Source organism: Aplidium turbinatum, chromosome 5, assembly GCF_918807975.1.
Source record: "Aplidium turbinatum chromosome 5, kaAplTurb1.1, whole genome shotgun sequence".
NCBI classification, from domain to species: Eukaryota; Metazoa; Chordata; class Ascidiacea; order Aplousobranchia; family Polyclinidae; genus Aplidium; species Aplidium turbinatum.
In genome coordinates, this window is record NC_137476.1 from 8701602 (window position 1) to 8723706 (window position 22105).

The following is a 22105-nucleotide window of genomic DNA, read 5'->3' on the forward strand; positions in this document are numbered from 1 at the left end:
GACTTCCAGCAATCCAAGACCCTTTTACTGTTTTAGATTCTGTTCCTTTATCGCAGCATGGCGTAGGGCCGTAGGCTATGACTGCCGGCTATGTAAAACCTTGACTGAGCCAAATGCTCGTATATCAGTTGCTTCATTTAGTTACGAAACGTCGGCGAGCGGAGGTTGTATCTCACAAAAGAAACAATAGTTTAATTGACTACTCAGAAAAGCTAACACACAAAGAAACAAATGCAAAGAAATAATGTAGAACAAAAATTTTACGAAAAAATCTCATATCTAGAAAGACAAAGGTCCTTTGTTATCAAAACAATTAAAGTACAGTTACCGTAGTCATTTGGTATAACTTGGCACAATGAATTAAACGATCATTGGTCAAATAAAAGCAATGTCATTGACTACCGTACGTTTGAAACAAAGTACCGCTGCGTAGCGAATGGTGAGAGCCTTGGTACCACGGTCCTTTGGAAGAACATTTTATGGTAAGCCTGAAGGTTGACACGAAGATTGGCTTCCCTTCAATGTAATTTATATCTTCAACCAGCTGGAGAAAACTTGGATGTGACAGTAAAAACTAACTTTGTGCGAACTGCTGCGGTGGCGATATAAAGCTGATTTTTAGTAAATTTTAACCAGACTGCTAGCAAGCATAGGCATAGCCAGTGGGAGGAGGCAAAGGGGCTATGGCCCCTCCCAAATATCTAACATTAAGACCGTCAATAATTTTATTTATAGCATGTACGAGCAGACGATCACTCATTATGTCCATATTTATTAAATTTTTTTGATATAGGCTACTAGTGTTAGCCCACATAACAGATCACCAGTGGTTTTACCACTCGGATATGATTTTCGCTATTGAAAGAGTATTGTGCCTTAGTTTCAGTCAATTTTAGCTTAGTCGAGATTTGGACTTTGTGATTTTGAATTTCAAACTTTTACCAAGCTTGTTATACTTGTTTTGCATATCGCAGTTTACTCAGAGGGCAACACCTAAGCAAGCATAATATGATTACTTTTTTCTACAAAATCTCAAGATTTCTAGAAATCAATTAAGAAAGCTATTAACCACCAAGATGCTGGTCTCCACAAAGAAGCTTTGATTTCTTGAAAAGCACAAAAACTGATAAAAATGTGTGTTGCAAACTAGGAGGGAAAATATACGCTATGCAAACGAAAGAAAACAGGAACATAATGACTTCCATTGTTAAGATCAGAGCTATGAATTTGCAGGTAGTTTGGCGTGTCTGGAGTTGGAGTCGGCCAGTTGTAAACCAAGGCGTCGGAGTCGCATACTTTTTGCCCGACTCCAAAGCTCGGGTTAAGACTGTGATGTTTTGTGCTTCAAGTAAATTATTTTTGTGCGAACATTTCGATATAAAGGGAAGTTTTATAAACTTCTTCGATTTTGCATTGACGCTTGAAGATTTAAAAACAGGATTTTGCTCGAATGGTTGAAAATGCTAAGTCGCCTATTCAAGTTCAATAATTCAAAGCCAAAAATATGTTAGTGCACTGAGGTTAAGGAATCATTTGTGTCTGTCATAGGATAGCGAGGCTGGAGATAAAGAACAAAACTTAGCATTATTTTGAGGTCCATGGAAAGCAGCAAAGTGTATAAAAACCTACACAGAATCTCTACAAATAGATTTCGTTTTCGTATAATCAATCTCATTAAATATTTAAGATGATTTCTTTTCAATAAGGGTGAATTCCCAAAAACTTGTCAGACAAGGCAATATGGCACATCAGCAATGGCAGGTCACTTGCGTGTTGTATAAACAAGCATTCCAAGTCATCGTGGCGTTACCGGCAACAACTGTTGAGGCTGAAAGGTCTTATCAGTAGAAGAAAGTCAAGACATGGTTACTCTCAGCGATAACTTTCAATCTTCTCTCAGACTTGTGTGTGCTTCAGTGCCATCATGAAAGGATCAACAAAAAGACAATAAATTGAGTTGGCATGAGCTCGTTGCTGGAAATTAACTTGTAGTGATATTTGCTGATAGTGTTGTAAACATGTAGGCTACCTATGTTATAGATGAAAAAGGTTTGCAAAAGTATATTTTATATCGATAAAAGCTAAAGAGTTAGGCTACCGTACCTTTTAAATTACGCACCGAATTAGTTTGCCAATTCAACATGTTTCGTCATAATATGCTTGGATAGACGGTATACCTTAAACAAAACAGACTAATGGTAGCCTAATTGCTTAAAGTCAAAATATTTGCCCCCCTCTAAAAATTTTGGGCTGGCTACGCCATTGTTTGCAAGACATGGCAAATTATTACAAATCAGACTGTAGCCTATTAAACTATTGGTTAGCCATGGCTCTCAATTAGCTTTGTGCAAATGGGAAAGCATGTTATGGCTAAGATTATCAAATTGTTGATGCAAGGCTTAGACTTGAAAAAAAATAGTAAAATGTCACAGTTGATGCAATTAATCTCATCAGAATCACGATTTTCTATCTTCACTTTAATTATTGCCGAACAATTAGGCCACCAGTGGCGTAGGCTAGGCAAGGGGGAGTTGAGTTATGCATCCCGTTAGAAATGTTTCAGTAATTTAACGAAGTAGAGTACGGCGTTTGATATGTTTTTAATAGCAGTCGTCGTCGTCGCATGAGCCTCTGGGGCCGAGGATCTATCCTTTTACCAACCCAGATTCACGATGTTTTCAAACTACAATGAAAAGCTGCTGGAGAGCAGCCATTCTTTGGTTTCATCATCCAAGATGCGCAGATTTTTCACTCCGCTAGGTGGATTGAAGAGGGTACAATAGCACTGTCAATTTATAATGTTGCTATAAAGTTTAGAGTTAGACTATGCAAATATTAAATCCATGTCTCCCTGCCTACGCCACTGTATGCCACTGAAATTCATTGAGCAACTGACGCTTGGCTATGCGAAATTCTAGTGAAACTCATTGGCAAGTGATAAGCGTTTTGTGATTGATCTGACAGAGCCTAGGAGAGGTGAAGAATTTTTTTTTTCAAGTCTTGGCAGTTTGCAAATTATATTGCAAGGAAGCAAGTCTTCAACTCAGCCAATCAACAATGATCAGCGTTATACTCAATGCCATGAAGAGAGTTCCGACAATTGCCATGACCCAAGCCTGAAAAATAAAATTATTATCTAATCAGATAAATCATTGAAAGTTAAGGTAGCCTATTGGGGCTTTTAAGGACTATAGAAATTAACTTAATATCTAAACTACGCCTATAGCCTACTGTACTGCAGAAAACTGTAGTTTTAAAAATTTATTTGTTGAAATATTTACTTGTAAAGGAGTGAAATAAGTCTAAATAAGTCATTCTTACCGCTTTGCGCCTAGCTGCGTACCGCCTTTTTACTTCGATAGTCTTGGCATTATTTCCAGTCAATTTGATGAAAAAGGCGCTTGGAAACACTACAAGGAGTGACGTGGAAGTAGTTGATCCTGTAAACAAAAAGATGCCTGAACATCACAAGTAAAAGCGGGCTAAGGCTTTTCTTGCGTGGAAATCCCATGCTGATGTTTTGTTCCTGGTCAAGTTGTCAGTTAAAATAACTAACTAAGCAATCCTTAGTGGGCCCAGTTAAGCAATCCTTGGTGAGACTTTCATAGCTGAGCCCAGTTAAGCAATTCTTGGTGGGACTTTCATAGCTCTGAAGATTATTCGATCTGAAACGACTTTTCTGCATAGCCTACAGCAAGAGCTCTCCCTGCATCCACTTCTTTGCTTAAAACCTTACAATTGCATATTTCTGGGAAAAGTTTTGTTGGCTAAGCTATACTTTAAGTAGAAGTCTCATAAAATGTAGCCTATACTTCATCATCATTAAGTTCCTTCCTCTCGTCGAGGGTTGGAGGCAATAACCAAGCCTTGGAGGCAATAACTAAGCCTACCGTATAATTAATGATTAATTGATTTACCTGCCATTCCAATAATGTCCCGAATGTTAGGAACGAACAAAACGAAGATTACAGAGACCGTGAGAACAACGACCATGACAACAATGTGGCGAACCCAAGAAAAGACATGATGATCGCGGAAAAGAGTGATGATAATGGTCTTTCTGGCCTAAAACCAGAAATGGGTTAATCAATAATGGAATAGGCTAGTTTATCCTTATTGGCAACATCTGCTTTATTTAGCCTTTAATTTGTTGTAGTCTAAGCCACAGAATACATAAAAAAGCAGTAAATTTTATGCAAACACAGGTAGAGGAGCCTATTTAAATAAATTCGTATCGCTAGATAAATATTCTGTAATCTTTTTCAAAATTTTGATAAAACTTATCACACAAACTTTGTTTAAAATTTTCCCAAAATGATGCAGTTAGAAACGACAAAAGAATAAAGGAGGAAAAGACTCTCTTGTAAACAGCCAACACAGCAGAGATGTAGCCTACAGATCTAAAAATTTTGGGATGCTGATCCAACTTTTGGTTTTTGAAATCCAATCCGGATCCGACAATGTTTAGATCCAGATCCAAAACGGATACGAATTAGTTTTACTTATGAAAATTTCCAAAAAAAATATTTCACTACATGATAAATTAACATAGGCTACGAGTGTTCATAGTTTTTGTTAAAAATGTTGGATGTTTGCAAAGCTGTTATAGGATTTAGATCCGATTTGGATCCGTTGAAGGACATCAACGATTTGGTACGGATCCTGTTCCGCTGAGTACAGCTATGTACCACATGATCACATTTTATGTCCAGAAATAACTCAATGGTTAAATACCGGGTAGTGTAGAAGTGGTATTGACAGGGTAACACATATGATCACCATCATCCTGGCTATTATTATCATGGTATCACTGGAATCGAACAAAGTATATGTGAGAAGGAGCTCCGATTGGACGTTACCTGGAAAGAGAAAACACACAAAATTAGTTTGGATTTGTGCCAATTGGCTTACTCATGGAAAAAAGTATCGGGTTGCTCAGCGGTTGTTGTCATTGTTTTCCATTAAAACTTCCAACCGTTCAAATGTTACGTTTGTTTTATCTTTTAATGATTTTAACGATGACTTGACGGTTTTTGATTTTGCAACGTCATAAACAACGTCACATTTTAGTTTTTCAACTTTCTGATATCATTACAATCTACACACGAGGCAGGCGACTTAACTTAGAAGGTTCTTAGACAAAGAAAGCATAGTACAATATTGTGATTCATAATTTGCAAAGAATGTAGCCTACTACAAAATATTTCGCTTCAATTCCCACTACATTTTTATGGAAGGTGTTTCGTTAGAAATGGGATGGCCTATCTAGCACATGTTTCAATTGACCTTTGAAAAGTAATAACAATAGATCTACTCTTTGTTTTAATTTTCTGAGTTTTCTTTCACAAAGCAATTGTTTTGATGAATAGTTTGCGTCGTCCCAGACACTATGACGAAAAAGATAAGTTTATGACATATTGTCAGATAATATCAAAACACCCCTGAAACTAGACTCGACCAAAACATCTAAAACACTTTCAGTATCACGCCACAATGTAACTTGAGAATCTTTTCTTTTTTTTCAATAAACTAGAGTTTTGTCAACACGAAGTATTCGACGTGATAATGTTCCAACGCGCCAACTGTCATACCTTATGAATTAAAAAAGGACATGAAACATTTTGCTACTGGTACGTTTGATAGCGTAACTTACAAATTATTTGCTATAAACTGTAAGCTATTACTAAGCACACTTCACAAATATGGCAGCCAGGTTGGTTTGAATTTGTTTCCTATGCATGTGTTGCGCTAAGGAAAATGGGAATAACGTTAATCTGACTTTGCTATAACGTGCTATCTATGTTATATTATAACATCGTGTCACCACGATGTTGGTTTGGAAGTGATTTGACGTGAGTATGTGATTGAGTGAGATAAGGAGATCACTTGTTTCTACAACGATCTGAATGAAGTCTTGAAAGAATGTAAACATAATGAGTTGGAAATAATTATGAGAAATTTTAATGCGAAAGTCGGCAAAATCGATATCAATCAAAAGTGTATGGGAAAACTCGGACTTGGTCAGCAAAATGAGAGAGGGACAACTTTAATTGAATGGTACCAAGAAAATAAACTATGCATAACAAACACTTGTTACGAAAAACATCCCTGGAAACTTTGGACATGGAAAAATCCCAAAAGATCAAACACGTAATCAAATTGACTACATCGTAGCACAGAAATTTAGAACATCGATTTTAGATGTAAATGCATTCCCATCGGCAGACTGCGATAGTGATCACAATCCGTTTAAATTCAGTGAACAATTGTCAGGAACAAAGATTCTAAAAACTGAAATTGAGCATGCCATAAAACAAAATCAATTGAATAAAGCTGTGGGACCAGACGAGATCAGTACCGAGATGCTAAAGACACTGGAACATGTAGGTGTGGATGCATTGCATGAACTCTTCAGTAACATATATGATTCCGGAGAGATGCCTACTGATAAAACAAATCAATTTTTAGAGCATTACCTAAAAAATCTTTAGCAAAGAAATGTGAAAACCACCGCACAATCAACTTGACATCACATATTAAGCTTACAAAATTTTGCTACGCATTATTATGAACCGAATCAAGAACAAAATCAACGATGAAATTGCTGAAGAAGTGTATGGAATGAATGGAACAACTATAAAGCAAGTAAAAAGTTTTCGATATCTCGGGACGACAATAAACTGGGACCCCAAAGATGATAAGGAGTTCAATATACGCATTGCTCAAGCAAAAGCCGCTTTTCAGCAAATGAAATCAATATTATGCAACAAGTACATATCTTTCTCAACCAGATACATAGTATTAAAGTGTTCCATTTATCCAACTTTTAAATATAATTTAGAAACCTGGACAATTACCAAACCAAAAAGAATAAATAGGTTTGAAATATGGGCATTACGAAAAATGCAGAGCATTTCCTGGACTGCCAGAAAAAGCAACCAAAATGTTTTAATCAAGTCAAACAAAGAATCTACTAAAATATATCAAAGAAAATCTACTTCAATTTTTAGAACACATGCTGCGAAAGAAAAATTAGAACATCTCTCTCTCATAGACAAAATTGAAAGGAAGCGTGCCCAAGGCAGACAAAGATTAACTTACTTAAACCAACGAACCGACAAAACCAACACCAACATACACTTGATACACACACCAAACAACAGAGAATCTTGGAAACTTTTCATGCAAGTGGAAGTCGATCCTTGGAATCAATTGCGATAATAAAAGAAGAAGATGTGATTCATCACAACGTAAAGCGGGAACGTTCTTTTCATGTTATATTTACGTTACTTTGTCCGCATTTTGCAACGTTTTTTGAAACGTGATTTTGCTTTGCTCAATAGCTTTGACGTTTATCTGAACGTGCTATTCACAATGTTCTGTAACGTTGGCTGGGAAGTTCCTAGTGCTTCTCTCACTAGAAAGTCATGCACTCCACAATTACCAAAAGGTGAAACCATAAATTTTGTTGCATTGCTTGCAAGGCGTGGTTTTTAATCATTGATTCACTGAGTAGTTGGGATGGATGACCCGCATCATGCAAAATAGGTTAGATGATGTAAAAAAGGAATATGGTAACTTTTACTTCAGTATGTGGCATTGTGGCAATACAAGGGAGCGATCGATTGCGGTCGCCCCCGATCAAAACACAGAAAAGCAACGTTCACTGTGTATTTGCAAGGTTGCATTAATGTAGACCTAGACATCATTCTGCTTTGTTGAACCCCCCTCTTACTCCCAAGACTGTTTTCTGAATCCGCCCCTGGCTATAGGACTTCATGGAATATGGTTTTGAGCTGCACGTTTTCTTTGGTTAACATCTTATTACAATGCGGCTGTGATCTATTGTTGAGCAAAGAATATTTTTCTTACCATAGAAAGTCAGATACCCAAACAAGGCAGCAGAGATGTAAAGGGTCAAAATGTTGAAAATGGAAACATAGGCTACCTTCTGCATTCTTCCAATACTTGGCCTGAAAAACAGACAGTGCTTTTAGTGAGTGTTTGCATACGACAATGACGCATCGTTTCTTGCACTTGTTAAGTCGTTGTGATAAACTCGTTTCGTCGTAGTTCTACAACTTTTTCTATATTTTTCCATTTTCTATTTATAATTTTTTATTCTACGATGCTTGCTCATTTTCAGGAGCTTACGGAAGTCGTTCCTTGTGTACTCTTCATGGAGCTATAAAACAGTTATAAGGCCTACATATTTTAGGCATATTCGTAAACGCAATGCAGTTAGGCTATTGTGTACTGTTGTGTTTAGGCTATTGTGTGTACAAAACGATGATTTACCAACTGACCTTCTTAATTCTGTGTATATCGGCAGCATCGAAGCGTGACACATGAAAGAGAACACCATTGTCGGGACCGCGTATGCTGTCTGAAAAACATGTGCTTTTGTCTCGTATTGTTCCAGTGACACTTGTTATTCAATAAAATAAAAATCATTTAGGTCATATGGAATGCGACTTGAGTAAGAAGAAGCTAAGAAATTGGTGGATTGTCACGTTTGTTTATTGTAAATAGGGCATACGATGATTCAGCAACCAAACTTTTGAGACATTCAAATAGACGTACCTCACAAAAAAACCTAATACCTGTAATCCTGTATCACTATAGGCTTACCTATCATACAACAAGCTTATAGTACACCTACCTATCACAACAACACATTACAAAATATTTACTTTCAGTTAGAATGAATTTTGAGAAGCATAGGTGGTAAACGTTTTGCGCCTACGTTGGTCAAAAAGAAACACAAAATATGACAACAAAATTAAATGTATTTTTTAAATATGAAATGTCAAACTGCTTAGATGAAACCTGTTTGAAATATGTTACTTATTCGATTTAGTGAAAATTTTCAAAGAATTTCTGTTATTATCACTTAAAACAATAATTCGTTATGTGGCCTACTTACTCTAGCGTTGAAGTTAAACGCCTTTGCTTCACATGTCTGATCTTCAACCAATTCGAATTTATTTGCCAAACTGCTGTTCACAAACTTTTCAAGGTTTAAAGGACAAGGAATTGAAAACTTTTTCACTATTACAGTAATAGTGAAAAATAACATGCATAGCATTCCAAGAGCGCTTGAATATCCAAGGAATCCTGCGTAAAAAGTACCAAGTGAAGTCCACACCATCCACTTTAGACTACATAATAAAAGGGTCAGATAGACACACACACCACACTACACAATAAAGACGTAGGCCTACCAAGCAAATGGAACCTGTTGCGCCTTTTTCTTCCCAACCCACTTTCACGCGCAGATTAAGGGGTGGGTAGTAAAAACACCCTAAAGGCTTAAGCACTTTAAAACATGGGCATATACACCAACACAGTGAACACACCAACCAAAACTTTTGTATTACATTAAATATTTCTTAATTTTTACATAATCCTATGCCAGGTTAAACTTTAAATTTTAAGACACATGATCAGGGCCGTGTTAACCTCCCCCGTACCCTCCGGTCGAAAGGGGCCCACGGTTGATTAGGAGGCCGCTCATCTTAGTCTGTCTAATGTTTTTTGACTGTTTAAAAAATAAGAAAATACTACAGAAGCTCGATAATCAATGTCTAATTAAATCATGCAAGGCCGTATTTGCTGCATTCCAAAGCCCCCGGATGGGGGCCTACCTCTGCCTAGGGGCCCACTCATGTTTAGTTCGTGCAGCGTTTTCGGCTTGCAGCTTTACAGTTGTTTTTTTCCATCTTTGTAAAATTTCTTTGCTCGCTTCGCTAGCTCAACCACGTTTCGTTCATCTTAGCGGTATTGGGCAAGCATAGTTGGAATGAAGGGAGTGAAAAGTTTTTTTGTGTCTAAAAAAACTAACAAAATGATGCAATCTTTCGAAAGTGTGCATCATGATAAAAAAAGTATTGTTCCTAGAAATGCCTAAAAAGTGAACAAAACAAGATTATATTTGTCAAGTTTGCTGGGGAAAGCCCTCCACACCTCTTTTCCGTTTCATTTATTTAAACATTAGGTTTTGCATTGCATTGTTTATTTATGTTATGAATTTTACTTTGTTAAAACTCTGATCCTTTCCCAACGCTTTTCTAGATCCCCTTCTGCATTGTCGGCATATAGCCTATTAACTAAGTTTTTCTATAAAATCTTATAAGTTGTTTACTTTTTGATAAAATGATAACGTATATGTTTTCCTCCACCAAGAATTTGCCGCCCTAAACCATATCTAGTTCTATTTGTAAGAGCAATCACTAAACATAGGGGGCGGGGCCCACTAGTGGATTTCGGGGGAGGACCCGAGATGGTGCTCACATGGCCCTGCACATGGTAGGCTAACTGGTATGATGAAATGTAGACTAAAGTTTTAGCTATTATTGTGATTCAATTAGCTTACCTAGTCTGTACATTACTTAACCTACACTTAAGTTACCTGTTCAAGAAAAAATAATATTAATAAGCCTATTTCTCAAATAACAACTCACTGATGTCTTTCAAAGTTGCGAGAGGTGTTATGACGATAAGAACCAGCAAAATGACAAGGAAGTTTCCGTTGAAATACAATGGCTTCTCGACACCCCTGAAACCAAGCAATGAAGTCGGATTAAAGTTAATTAGCTTACAATAATATTTTTTTATGTTGTAGCCTACCCACTACAACAGCATCCAACACAATGTGATTACAGATGTAATACAACAAACAATTGGAAGCAGTTTAGGGAAGTTTAATCATCAAGTCAGATGCTCCCTATTATTGTGGCATGTCATTACGTGTCTTGTCGAGATACATCTTCCTGCTCTGGAGCGTTGTCGAACCGATACCCTTTCGAGTGTTGTGCAGGCATTCTCACCAATCGGCCAAGCAGTAAAAATACAAAAGTTCCTTTAAATACAATTTAGCTTTGCTGTCTATAGACTATCTAGAAAATATTTACTCTAACACTGATAGAGAAAAAAAAGTTTTTAGAATTCACAAAAGAATTTCTAAAGACCTCTTGAAACAATGATGATTGATGATGTTATGGTTAAGAACACTCATGATTGCTAAACTGAAGCAAGACATCTTTTCTATTGTGTTACCGGTAACAGTACAAAAAATAATATGACATATACTGAATCGCTCATGTCAAAAAGCTGGTACGTAGGCCTATGTATGAAAAAAATAAATTTATTCTTGGAACGGCTTGCAAGGAGCGTAATTTCAAGCTTAAGATGATGATAGTATCGTTGCTTCACAACTGCTAAAATTTTTTGTAGTGATTGTAGGCTACTTTTTCAGTTTTGTGTCGTATTTACGGGACCAAATTATTACCTTAGTGTATCACCACAGTTTTACTCAAGAAACTACTGAAAAAATTATTGTATCTACATTCTTTTGAAGTCTTGAGAATGACTCAACCTGGCTACCCTGATCAAGTTGATAAACTTTCCTTATCGGGAAAAGTTAGAATACGGTACATCTACATTCTACTAACAATTAAACAATAGAACTTGTGATGAATCTTTATCCGGCAACTAGGTCTATAGGAAGATTGTGAGAAAAGTAATTAGGCTATGTTTATTTGCTGGTGTTTGGCTAATATCGTTCAAAATCTACTCACTCTTGTTCTTGGTAACTGGCTAAAGCTTTTAATACTTCAGGTAATTCGTTCTTGATGATAAACACGTAAGAACACATTGCTGAAACAATAGAGTCAGTGTTAAAATCTTTGACAGCAGCTCAGGAGCACCGCTTAAGATACTGCAATATTATTTAAAAGAGGGGGTTTGAATCAAAACGTTGTACACTAGCTCACATAGTAACTTATACGGACTTTTCTGCTGTATTTGATTGATTGATTGAATCTTTATCCCTAGATTGAGAAAGCTCTTTGGGAGCTTGACAGTTTCGAACACTTGCAGCTTGGTTGTTTCACATGCTTACAGAGGCTTTGAACGACTGGCGCAGGCTCGGTCACCTAGTTTGACAAAGTGAAGTTTCCGATTATTGAAGTGTTGTTGTCTGCGAATTGTTTCATTCATGAGGTGCTGCTTAATGGAGAGCAGTCCTTAAGACGCATTGCTCAAGCGCACACCTCAAGAGTCAAACCAGCACCACATGATCTTGCAGTTTCTTCGTTTGTAAAGTCAGGTACAACCTACTGAGCTATAGGGGAGGAATTCTATAGAAACCTCAGTGCTGTTGTTACCAGACTATAGCTTTTGTTCACTGGTTTAGCGCATTTAAGTAAGCTATCATTTTAAGTACGGTAGCCAATAGGCTACCTAGGTTTTCTATTCTTTCTTACCTCCAAGACAATGGAAAATGATCATAATTGAAGTTACAACTTTTCCTTTAACACCAAACGTCATCTGAGCGAGCCCCTCATATGTTTTGATGTTGGTCAACTGACACATGTGAAGAAGAAGGTTGATGGTGTAGCAGGCAAGACCACCGGTTGCCAACAGAAGAACACTAAAGATGTTTGTGTAAAAAAAAATTCAATATTTTACATTAGACATTATTTCTTATTGGTTGTGAAAGTTTTTATCCTAGCCTCTAAAAAAAGCCTCTATGGAACCTCCTTTTCGTTTTGCAAGCAGTTTGGTACAACTTTATTTTCTTTGCCTGGAGGGTTTTAGTTGATGTTCTTGCGCTTAAGCTTTGACCCTTTCTGGTTTTGAAAAATAATTGTGCTCTCTTTATTTTAGGCTAGTCAGTGTATAAGTTCAGGCCATACGAACGTTTGAGGGTGCTTTCTTTAAGCAGCTTTGAAGGATGTTTAATGACTTGAGATGCCTACAATTCCTTACATGAAAGGTAGAATTCCAAGATTTTTCATTGCATCGGCCAGCCCCAGTATTCCACTCCCGAGAATGACGTTCATCAAGTTAAACACGGAGAGTGCAAAAGAAAAACGATCCTGGAATATTCACAATTTGATAGAAAACTGTTGTTCGATGAAATCGAAGCATGCTGAATCACATTACAAGCCTAATTGAACCCCTTTCGGTTAAGTCATGAATCAACAGTTAGAAACTCTATCCACTTTTTATGTAGGCTGAAGTTTTTGTCTTTCTAATGAAAACCAGCAGTTCAATTCGCATGCGAACCGATTAAGTAGAGTTCAGTACAATACTAATGCAAGCCTAAAAGATTATTAAAACCTACATTAAGTTTTATATTAGATTTTCGAATGATAATGTTATACCTATCATGACTGCCCGTTTGACTCATTGTGCAAACAATCTAGAAGCTGAAACGAACTTATTGCGCTGTAGGCTACGTATGTACAAACATTAAAATATTCTTCCAGTTAAATCTCTCTTAGCTGGCGATGATAGGCTTTATGGCCCTCCTACCTTAAAAGCGTTTTGTGGTTTTTTATCCACATAAGCAAAAGTTTTGGCTAATGGTGTGATGGAGTCACGAGGTCCCACATCTTCATCACCTTCCTCCAGATCTTCTTCCTCAATGTTTACTCCGGAGTCATTAGAAGCGTTTGTAGCAACAGGTTGGTACTCGATGTCCGCTCGAGAATCCAACAAATTTGCGGTCGAATTTTCTGTCATCTTGTAATTCTGTTGTTTTCCACAGAATAGCGAGTAGGACAAATGCGGCGCTCTATTTGTAAACAAACAACTGATTCAAAAGTGATCAACTAATGGATTTTTTTTTTCTAAGCTGCAATTATGTTTAAATGCATTAGAGCTGCAGTAGACCTATGTAAGCCTAATGTTTAAAATTGTCACAATACACCCAATTAAAACTGGAAGACATCATTTTTTCACGGTTCATTTGTAGGCTAAGTCCAATGCTATTTTTTGCTCTTATACAATTTGGGCGATACAAATTAGTTAGTTAATTAATAACCTTATTACTTTGGAAAAGTTTTTCGGAAAAGAAGCCTAGCTCATGCCTTATCTGACAGAATAATTTTTCTTTTACATCCCGTCAAACATGATGATCTCGAAAACGTGATGCGAATGAATGAAGTTTACTGTGATGCTTGGCTTATTTATGTCTTAAAACTGATCTAAAGTGACCTGGTTCTCCCTACGGACGCCCTCAAACACACCTTCTGTCAGTCAATTATGTCCAATCACCCCATAGTGAAAACACAATTCAAAACACTGTGTCTCTTTTATTGAAAAAGTATCGGATGTCATCCAGAAGTTACCCGTTGAGTGGGCTATACAATTACGTCATTAAAGATTAAATGCATCGATCGGATTGTCATGCGAGCCAGAGAATATTATAAAATATCTTTATAATGAATTTCCATATACTTAACGTATAGTTAAGTTGTGTATTATCTGTTGATTGTTGTGTTGCTCAGATTAGCTACGGTCCACCGATGTAAAAAATGATTCGGGAAAGGCAGTTCAAATATGAGGTATTCGTACTCTGTAGTTTAAATCTACAGTCCTAAAAGGTACAAAATATTAATTTAAGTGTTAGTAATTGTATCAATGATTTGAAACAAATAAGTATGTACAAACACGATGATTGAAAAAGTGTAAAATGTAAGCTTAAGAAGGTTAACACAAAAAAACGACAACAGATCATGGGGTTTCAACGGAAGGTTAATGTTTCTCCGCGCTTACTGCTGCTCCGGGCTTTTGATTGCCTTGCTGGCACTGGGGGCATAGGCTACTTTACGACCTAGTGTCGTGTGGTTGTGGTGTGTTCTTTACTGTGCCAACTCTGCTGGCCAGCCAAACGTTAAAACAAAAATCTTTCTTTTTCAAGTTCTTCTTGTGACATTAATTTACAAAACGCTTCTGTTGATAAACCGAAAACTTTTGATCATGTCAAAAATCATCTGAAATCAGTGTCTATTCAGAGATGGCACTACCTGCGTTCATTTTTGTTTCTGTACAAGTTAGAAATAATCACAGGTGTTGTGAAAAACACAAGTGAAATAAAAACACAAATAGGCTTTCATTAAACATCTGGTATTCGAATGCAATGAAAGAAAATTTGTTTTGCCAACGCCCATTTGCTGTCTGTGTTTTTCTACACTTTTCTCTTGAGTTTTTCTTCAATGACTCTGTCAAACAACCTGATTCGGTTTGAACCACACCCAAATGTATCGTGTTCTGATTAGCTACCTTAATTAAAAACATCCAAGATGCGTGAACTCTTCATGACGTTATTCCATTGTGCCCAAACAAAAGACCCTTCCACGCTATGAAACTCAACGCCTTTTTCTGGTTTCCAACAAGTCACAGAATCGACCTTGTTAAAAGCATAAAAAAACAAAAGATAATTGCGGCTTTTGATTGGATATTGTAGAAGGCGTATCAAAATATGATGACGTTTCATTACCACACACGAATTCTGAGGTGACATTAGGACAGAAGCAGGGCGAATGCGATTGTGGAAATTTTTATTCTCGGACTGAAAAAGCTTCTTTGAGAGCTTAATCCTGGCAGTTTTGAATCACTGACGCAGGCCCTGTCACTGAGATTGACAAGAGTGAAGTTTTCGATTGTTGTTGTCAGTAAATTATTCCATCCACTATGCGCTGCTGAATGGAGAATAGTCCTTAAAATGGGTTGGTCAAGCGCACACCCCGAGAACCGAACCAGCGCCGCGTGATCTTGCAGTTTCTTTGTTTATAGGCCTAATGTCTGGCGCTTAACCAACTGAGCTATCAAGCAATCAATTCATCCGTGTTAACCGCCGCTCGTACCGTTTGAGAAGAGGCGAAATGGTGCTAGTCAAAAATGGCAACAGTCAGGAGCCTATTTTCTGGAAGCAACGTAAACCTGGGCCTTATTATATTCCACACAAAACACGATATTTGAAGTTGAAAATGTGGTATAGTGGTCACTAGCAAGTTTTTATAATTCTGGAATAAAAGTAAAGTTGGACCGTCAAAACGTCTTTAGAAACTGCAGACAGTGGCACACAGTAGATAGCCTACACTGGGTATAACCACGGAGCTATAAACCACGCGTGGCGATTTTCCAAGTTGTTATCTCTAAGAGGCTACAATATTGGTACTTTCGCCAACCTTGCCAAAGTGCTCAAACTGCAAGCAGTGAGCTACGGGCAATGGGAACAGTAAGGTGTCTACAGCAAAGTGCTCAATCGGCTTAAACCAAGAGCGTCAATAACTGTAGACAGTGGCTCACCGTTTCGGCCTTACAGCCTGATCAGTGCAGTAGATACACTGGATATGACCACGGTCCACGGAGCTATAAATCTCCCGTGGAGATTTTCCAAAAAAAATTTTTTTTTAAAGGTTGCATTAGCCTATTTTGAAGAACCGTTGCTATTTCCGCTTGAGTTGTTGTGGTTTGACTGTAATATTTATTTGAATTACTATTTCAACTATGCTGGCAATAAAAGTATGTAAATGTACCTAATGCAATTATAATAATTTCATAGCAATGATCAAAATCACAGTTTTATACAGCAACAATAAGCAAAAGCCATTCAACTTCGTGTTTTCACATGCATTAATTGAGTGGCGTAGGAAAAAGGCCTTTAAGGCGGATGGTTTGAGATTTTGTTGTGGTGCATAAATAGGGTTATAGGCCTACGTTGCATTGGTTAGAAGTATGATAGAGTTCGGGTAATCACCTTTACGTTTTTTTACATACATGCAACAATAATAGATACCGTAACTTACTACAAGATTCACAGGCCTCAGTAAGCTGTTCACAGACCAATGGAGGGTATAGCCTACTTTGTCAAGCAAATTTTATCTGGTTTTGGAAATTGCCATTGTCTAAAAGATAGACTAAAGCAGTAATGACAGCGACACTCTTACTGTCAAACAAAAAGAGGTCAAAACTGAAAATATTCAAGCCATTCATCAAGGATGGGTAATGGGAAGCCTCAAATGGGTTAAAATAACAACTCAGTGGACCTTAGAAACAAGAAAATAAACAGAAAATTATAAAGATTAACAACACTTGTCCATAGCAACCCCGTAGCGCCCTATGTTGCATTTATGCAACAAACAGTTTTAGGAAGTGGCCTACATCGGTTTAGTGAAAATCAAATCGCAAAGAATAATTTGTGGAAGCTGTTTACTAGAAACACCACGACCGATGACCATCAAAGATTGTTTGGTTTCAATCCTCTTTCCAACCAGAAAATGTAAACTTAGGCCAATACTTAATTTAGCTTGGTTGATATAGGCTATTTACCGGAGTAAATGAGATTCTGTGCAGAGATTGAGAAACAAATTTTGCAATATTGCAGACGACAAAAAGCTTTATAAAATACAAAATTATGTTTCGTCAAAAACGTTTTTTACATTGTCCCAAGTGTCTTTTAATTTAGTCAAAACTGCTGTTGCTACTTGCTGCATCCCGTTCTCTTCGTCTGTATCCGTGAAACCAAAACGGGATGCTGTGGCAGCATCTTCCAAGATCTTCTGATCACCTTCGCTGGACTTAAGATTGTGTTTTTGTCTTATTTTCTCTCTAGCTTTTGCCCGTTCAGCTCTCCGCTTGGCTTGTACTTTCAGCATCTGTTCGCTGGTAGAATAATAATAATACAATAGTATTACTTGTTAAAATACATCGTATTATCATGATAATATAATAAGAATAGTACACTCTACTTTCGTTTTTCCGGAACAAAGGGTGCTGGATCAGATCTGGGTAATGAAAAAGTCTAGTTAACACCGATTTAGCCCGTTTATGTAATGCAAATAAAATGTAGCCTATAGGCCTACTTTCTTGCTATAATAGATCATTGGCGAGATCGCCAAAAATGCGTTTATTTTACCAGTGGTTTCCAAGAAAAAGCACAATGCAAAAATATGCGGGAACTTCAAAAAATCCGAAAATACAAAATAATTGATCTAGAAAAGTGAAGAACTTTGTTTAGAACAATCACACAAGCCAACACACTTTTTGTGTCAGCATAGTAAATGTCATTCTAGGGTATATTTTGGGTGCTGAATTCAAAAATCACATCAGATTTTTTGTATCACATCAGGATTTTATAATATCTGAATGTTATTTTGGTAAAAATTGGTAAAATCGACTCCTGATCTATATTGGTAGACTATGGCGTTTCGTGGAATTTGAACCCTTTTTCGTCAACAAGGTCTGCGATATAGTCTAAATTCATCACGATAAAGCCTAAAGTCTACACAAGAGATACTAACATAATATTAATGAAAACATTGAGGTATTTCAAGACCTGTTTTATTTTTATTTATTATTTATTTTTTCATTGAAGTCTGGTAACTTGAACCCAATTCTTCAAAGTTTATCTGCTTACAGTAAACGTTCAACGTCCTTTTTTCTTTTGTTACAAGAGTAGGCTACATTGTTATTTTTTTCGTGTTAACAAGTTAGGTTTGATGGCTGTGCAAATCCCCAATGCATATTTTCAACCTTTTGGTTTGGCCATCTTTTACGTTTGTTGGTGCTACAGTTGTGTGTTTGTAATGCCATTCGCTGTATGTTTGCACCAGCAAAGAAAAATAAAATTGAAGAAATTGAATAGAATAGACACTTAAAAATAGGTTCAATTCTGCAGAAAAAAGGAAATTCACATGCACATTTGGGAAACGGTATTCCAAGCCAAATTTTAGCTTGCATGATTTTCGTGAATGTTGTGAGTGGATTTAAGATTTCCATTAATCTATCGTCTTAGGTTTTCCACACAAGTTTTAGCCTACATGCAGTTTGTGGAGTCCATGATTTGTCCTGATCACCCAGGCGAATTTTAAAGTAGCCTATGCAAGATATGCTTGTTTCACAAAAGTTGTTATGGTTTGCCTTTGGTTAAGAACAGCATAACTGCCACATATGTAACAAAAATCATCAGGGTCATTTCACGCTTTCTCCTTGAAGATGCCATCCTGCTACTTATTCACACAACAAACAGAATTAACACCTTGCTAATATAAAAAAAATCTGAATACATGAAATTTCAAATAAGAATGAGTTATGGACAAGTTTCACATTTAAATCTCCACGTTCAGCGAAAAAGATTAATTCGATGTTATATATCAAAAAGTGGAGTGGTACTACACATTCAGGCGAAAGTGAGTGTAACCCTGCCTGTAAGGGGTGGTTTATGGACAGTTCTCAGCAAGTTGGATGGTCTACCATAGACAGATGGTCCACTAGCCACATGGCCTAGGTGACTTTTTTGACCAGTGGACCATCTAGCTAGGGTGCCTTCTGACTAGTGTACCTTTTGAAGATAGGTCGGTCACTCCAATGGTCATGGTGTCATCATACATCTCCAAATGTTACAAAAAAAAAATCATTTGCATGACAAATTTTCAAACACTATTGGCTCATAAAGTCTTTATAAAACGGTAACAGTAAGAGAAAATTTGGCCAAAAAGCCAATGTTACGAGAAAAAATATCATGCAAAAATCTCAAAAACTTGATGTGATGGATAAAATTTGATGTGATTTTTGAAATCAGCAGCCTCAATATACCCCAAATCACATCTTACATTGCAGACACAAATTTTTTATCTTTTTTGTTGGCCTGTGTTATGGTTTAAAACGGCGGACCCTGTCCGGATACATCGAAATCCGGATTAGTGAGGTCTGGAAAAACGAAGGTCCCTTGTAATAATAAACATACCAATGATGATGAAATAATAATGATGGTGATGATATATACAAATAAAAGATATCGAAAACTACAAATAAATCGTTTGACATAAACGTCCCTTCAACAATCTGGATTAACTTGAAGTGCAATTTTCGAAATGTTTTATTCAAATAAAATGCCATTCATTGTAAAAACAGTATTCCTTTTGACTTAGCCTATCAAAATAACAGCCTAATGTGCGATGTAATATGAAAATTGTAATGTAGGATATGTTTTCTAATAAATAGTGGTGATACATGTTCATATTACACATTATTAGTAAAAACTCGGCTACGCAGACTGTATGTTCCGCCCTTTGTTCCTTTATATGACTTTTGTATTGCATTGTGATCTAAACAAACAAATATATTGACAACATTAACAAAATCCAAATGTAAATAAATATGTGTAAGTTTGACATTTTGCTTGAAATTTATTTGATATCTTTTTGCAATATACCTACTTAATCCATTCTTTATTGCTTGTGATACAATAAGCAATACAAATGATTTTACTTTTTTTCGTTCATTTGACTTCGGAGCATTTCTTCATCTTCTTTACTCAATCCGCAATCCGCATCTTCCTCCGTCTCTGCCTTGTCTTCTCCAGCAATTTTCTTTATGTGTCCTTCCACCTAAGGCAATCAAAGCAATTTTCAACAACATTTTAACTCAAAGTAAAACACCTGCAGGAATACAGGTCCTCAAACACCAAAGTTAATAATTCACATTTTTAGGCTGGCATTTGATTAAGATTAAATGAAAATATACCATCGTTTGCAATCGATTTCAACTATTAAGCACGACTACGCCATATTTGCACTGGCATACCCAATTTTTTTAATCCGTGGATAATAATCTGAACAACACAACAAATAATACAACTTAATCATATGTGTAAATAGTTGTTAGGCTACGATTTGTAAAATCAATTAAAATTTTATCACATTAGTTACCTACCGTTCCTTTGAGCAGTTCTTTGCCTATGATGTCCATCCTTGATGGAAGTTATTTTCCTATGAAACAGTCTCAGAACACCAGTAAATTGTTTATAAAATTACTTTAGAAAGCTGCGAGAGCATTTAAGCGCTCAATACGCAATATTTTTCATAAGCTTGTCCTTTCAGGCAAGCTTATATCCTGTTGAAAGCAATGAAAAGCTGTGACAATTGTTAACGTTTCCCATTCTACCATCAGTCTTTTAATTTAGAAAGGATTGCTCTGGTGAAAATGACATTTTTAGATTACTTGTTGCGGTTCCTCGAAGTAACACTTCAATATGGAGTCACGGCTACCTAGAGATAAGGCCTGATTTGTCATATTGGGTAGACTTATCTTTGCTTTGTCTACTCTGCTCAAAAAAATATTTTTGTTATCGATAAAGTGACAGAGATTTCCTTATGCATGAAAGCAGTTGACGACGCACTGTGGTGCAATGGTCATTGGTCAATCTCCATGGTTGGCGTTTGAATTGCTTGGTAAGCGACATGCAAAGCTTGCTGATATATTGGGCATTTAGTTTTGTGCTGATAACCAGGAAAAACGTCGCACCACATATCATAGAAATTTTCTCACCATTATACTCAATTTTTAAAATGAAAACGTGCATTGCCTGAGAAGTTTTTTGATTCTTTTCTGCACTAGTTAGTACTGTAGTTGCGGGACACATCTAGAAAAAAAACATTGGTCTCTATCGTAGCAATGTTTCAAAGTTGCAGGCTGTCCTTTGAGTTACTGATAGCCTACATAGAAAACATGGAAGCTTTCAAATACTAATAACTGTTAATTGCAACTCAGTAGGCTATACAGAACAAATGCTCATCAGCAGAAAACAGAATTCAGCAATCGCTTTTATAGGATAAAATCCGAATGTGATATAGGCTACGAATCAATAAAATAATGGAGCGTTGACAAAACACAAAAAAGCTTGAAATCAACAAACAGCCAGACGATAATAAAAATGTGAAATGTTCTGTGGTACAATCAATATCTGTATTATGCGAGAATGATTTCATTAATCTCTTCTTCAAATTCTCTGCTAAAATAACGTTGCTGCAAGATTTTGAATGGTGTACAATCAGCTAGATTAATAGTAAGAACTGTTTGGTTTTACTGGTTTTCCATTTCAATGAGTTCCATTTTTTTTCGAATAATGAAACACGTTTAAATCCTAAAGTCAATATTAAGGCACGGATGATTACGTAAACGTAAAATTATATTGAGAATAAATATAGTCTTAGGCCTAAAGCTTTTCACTGAGTTAAACCGATTGGATAAACAAATATTGGAAGAAGTTTGTTTATGAAATATTTATACAAACGTAGCCTAATAGCTGATTTAAAAACAAAACAAATAAGCTTACAAAATAGATTTCAACTGACGAACTGGCATGATGCGTAATTACTTCCGATACGGCGTAACAGCACAAAAATATTTTCCGAATTATTCTCAACAGCAACGCTACGCCAGTTTTCGGCGACCGTTTCTTTAAAACGTCAAAGCCATTAAAATATGTTGGTATTAGAAAGCAGCTCAGACTGCTCGTCGACATTTAGTG

The 22105-nt window shown here is 36.6% G+C and overlaps 2 protein-coding genes across 4 annotated transcripts; both read right to left on the reverse strand.

The window, feature by feature from the left end:
- Positions 1-163: 163 nt before the first annotated feature.
- LOC145770746 (putative sodium-coupled neutral amino acid transporter 6) lies at positions 164-13914 on the reverse strand. 2 transcript variants are annotated; one of them, XM_082582452.1, is made up of 13 exons: positions 13832-13914; positions 13321-13582; positions 12772-12881; positions 12267-12433; positions 11580-11658; positions 10464-10558; positions 8927-9117; positions 8307-8386; positions 7873-7973; positions 4735-4859; positions 3918-4065; positions 3322-3440; positions 164-3116 (listed from the first exon to the last, which is right to left on the reverse strand). In XM_082582452.1, the coding sequence occupies exons 2-13, from the start codon at positions 13528-13530 to the stop codon at positions 3039-3041; spliced, it is 1503 nt and encodes a 500-aa protein (XP_082438578.1). In that variant the 5' UTR covers positions 13531-13582; positions 13832-13914; the 3' UTR covers positions 164-3038. The 2 variants fall into 2 exon arrangements, with proteins under 2 accessions (XP_082438578.1, XP_082438577.1); XM_082582451.1 differs by lacking the exon at positions 13832-13914 and having other exon boundaries at positions 13321-13636.
- Positions 13915-14185: 271 nt separating this feature from the next.
- On the reverse strand, positions 14186-20684 carry LOC145770754 (uncharacterized). 2 transcript variants are annotated; one of them, XM_082582460.1, is made up of 5 exons: positions 20509-20684; positions 20065-20183; positions 17280-17457; positions 15073-15199; positions 14186-14386 (listed from the first exon to the last, which is right to left on the reverse strand). In XM_082582460.1, exons 1-4 carry the CDS (start codon positions 20542-20544, stop codon positions 15074-15076), a joined length of 459 nt encoding a protein of 152 aa, XP_082438586.1. In that variant the 5' UTR covers positions 20545-20684; the 3' UTR covers positions 14186-14386; position 15073. The 2 variants fall into 2 exon arrangements, with proteins under 2 accessions (XP_082438586.1, XP_082438587.1); XM_082582461.1 differs by lacking the exons at positions 14186-14386; positions 15073-15199 and having other exon boundaries at positions 16364-17457.
- Positions 20685-22105: the final 1421 nt, after the last annotated feature.

Excerpts from the sequence above, each read along its gene's own strand:
- LOC145770746 (XM_082582452.1), bottom strand. The coding sequence starts at position 13,530 with ATGACAGAAAATTCGACCGCAAATTTGTTGGATTCTCGAGCGGACATC. Across the intron at positions 12,882-13,320 it reads AACCACAAAACGCTTTTAAG|GATCGTTTTTCTTTTGCACT; the intron begins GTAGGAGGGCCA and ends TGAATATTCCAG. Across the intron at positions 8,387-8,926 it reads CGTTTAACTTCAACGCTAGA|ACAGCATACGCGGTCCCGAC; the intron begins GTAAGTAGGCCA and ends CATGTTTTTCAG.
- LOC145770754 (XM_082582460.1), bottom strand. The coding sequence starts at position 20,544 with ATGGACATCATAGGCAAAGAACTGCTCAAAGGAACG. Across the intron at positions 20,184-20,508 it reads AAGAACTGCTCAAAGGAACG|GTGGAAGGACACATAAAGAA; the intron begins GTAGGTAACTAA and ends TGATTGCCTTAG. Across the intron at positions 15,200-17,279 it reads AAGAGAACGGGATGCAGCAA|GTCGATTCTGTGACTTGTTG; the intron begins GTAGCAACAGCA and ends GCTTTTAACAAG.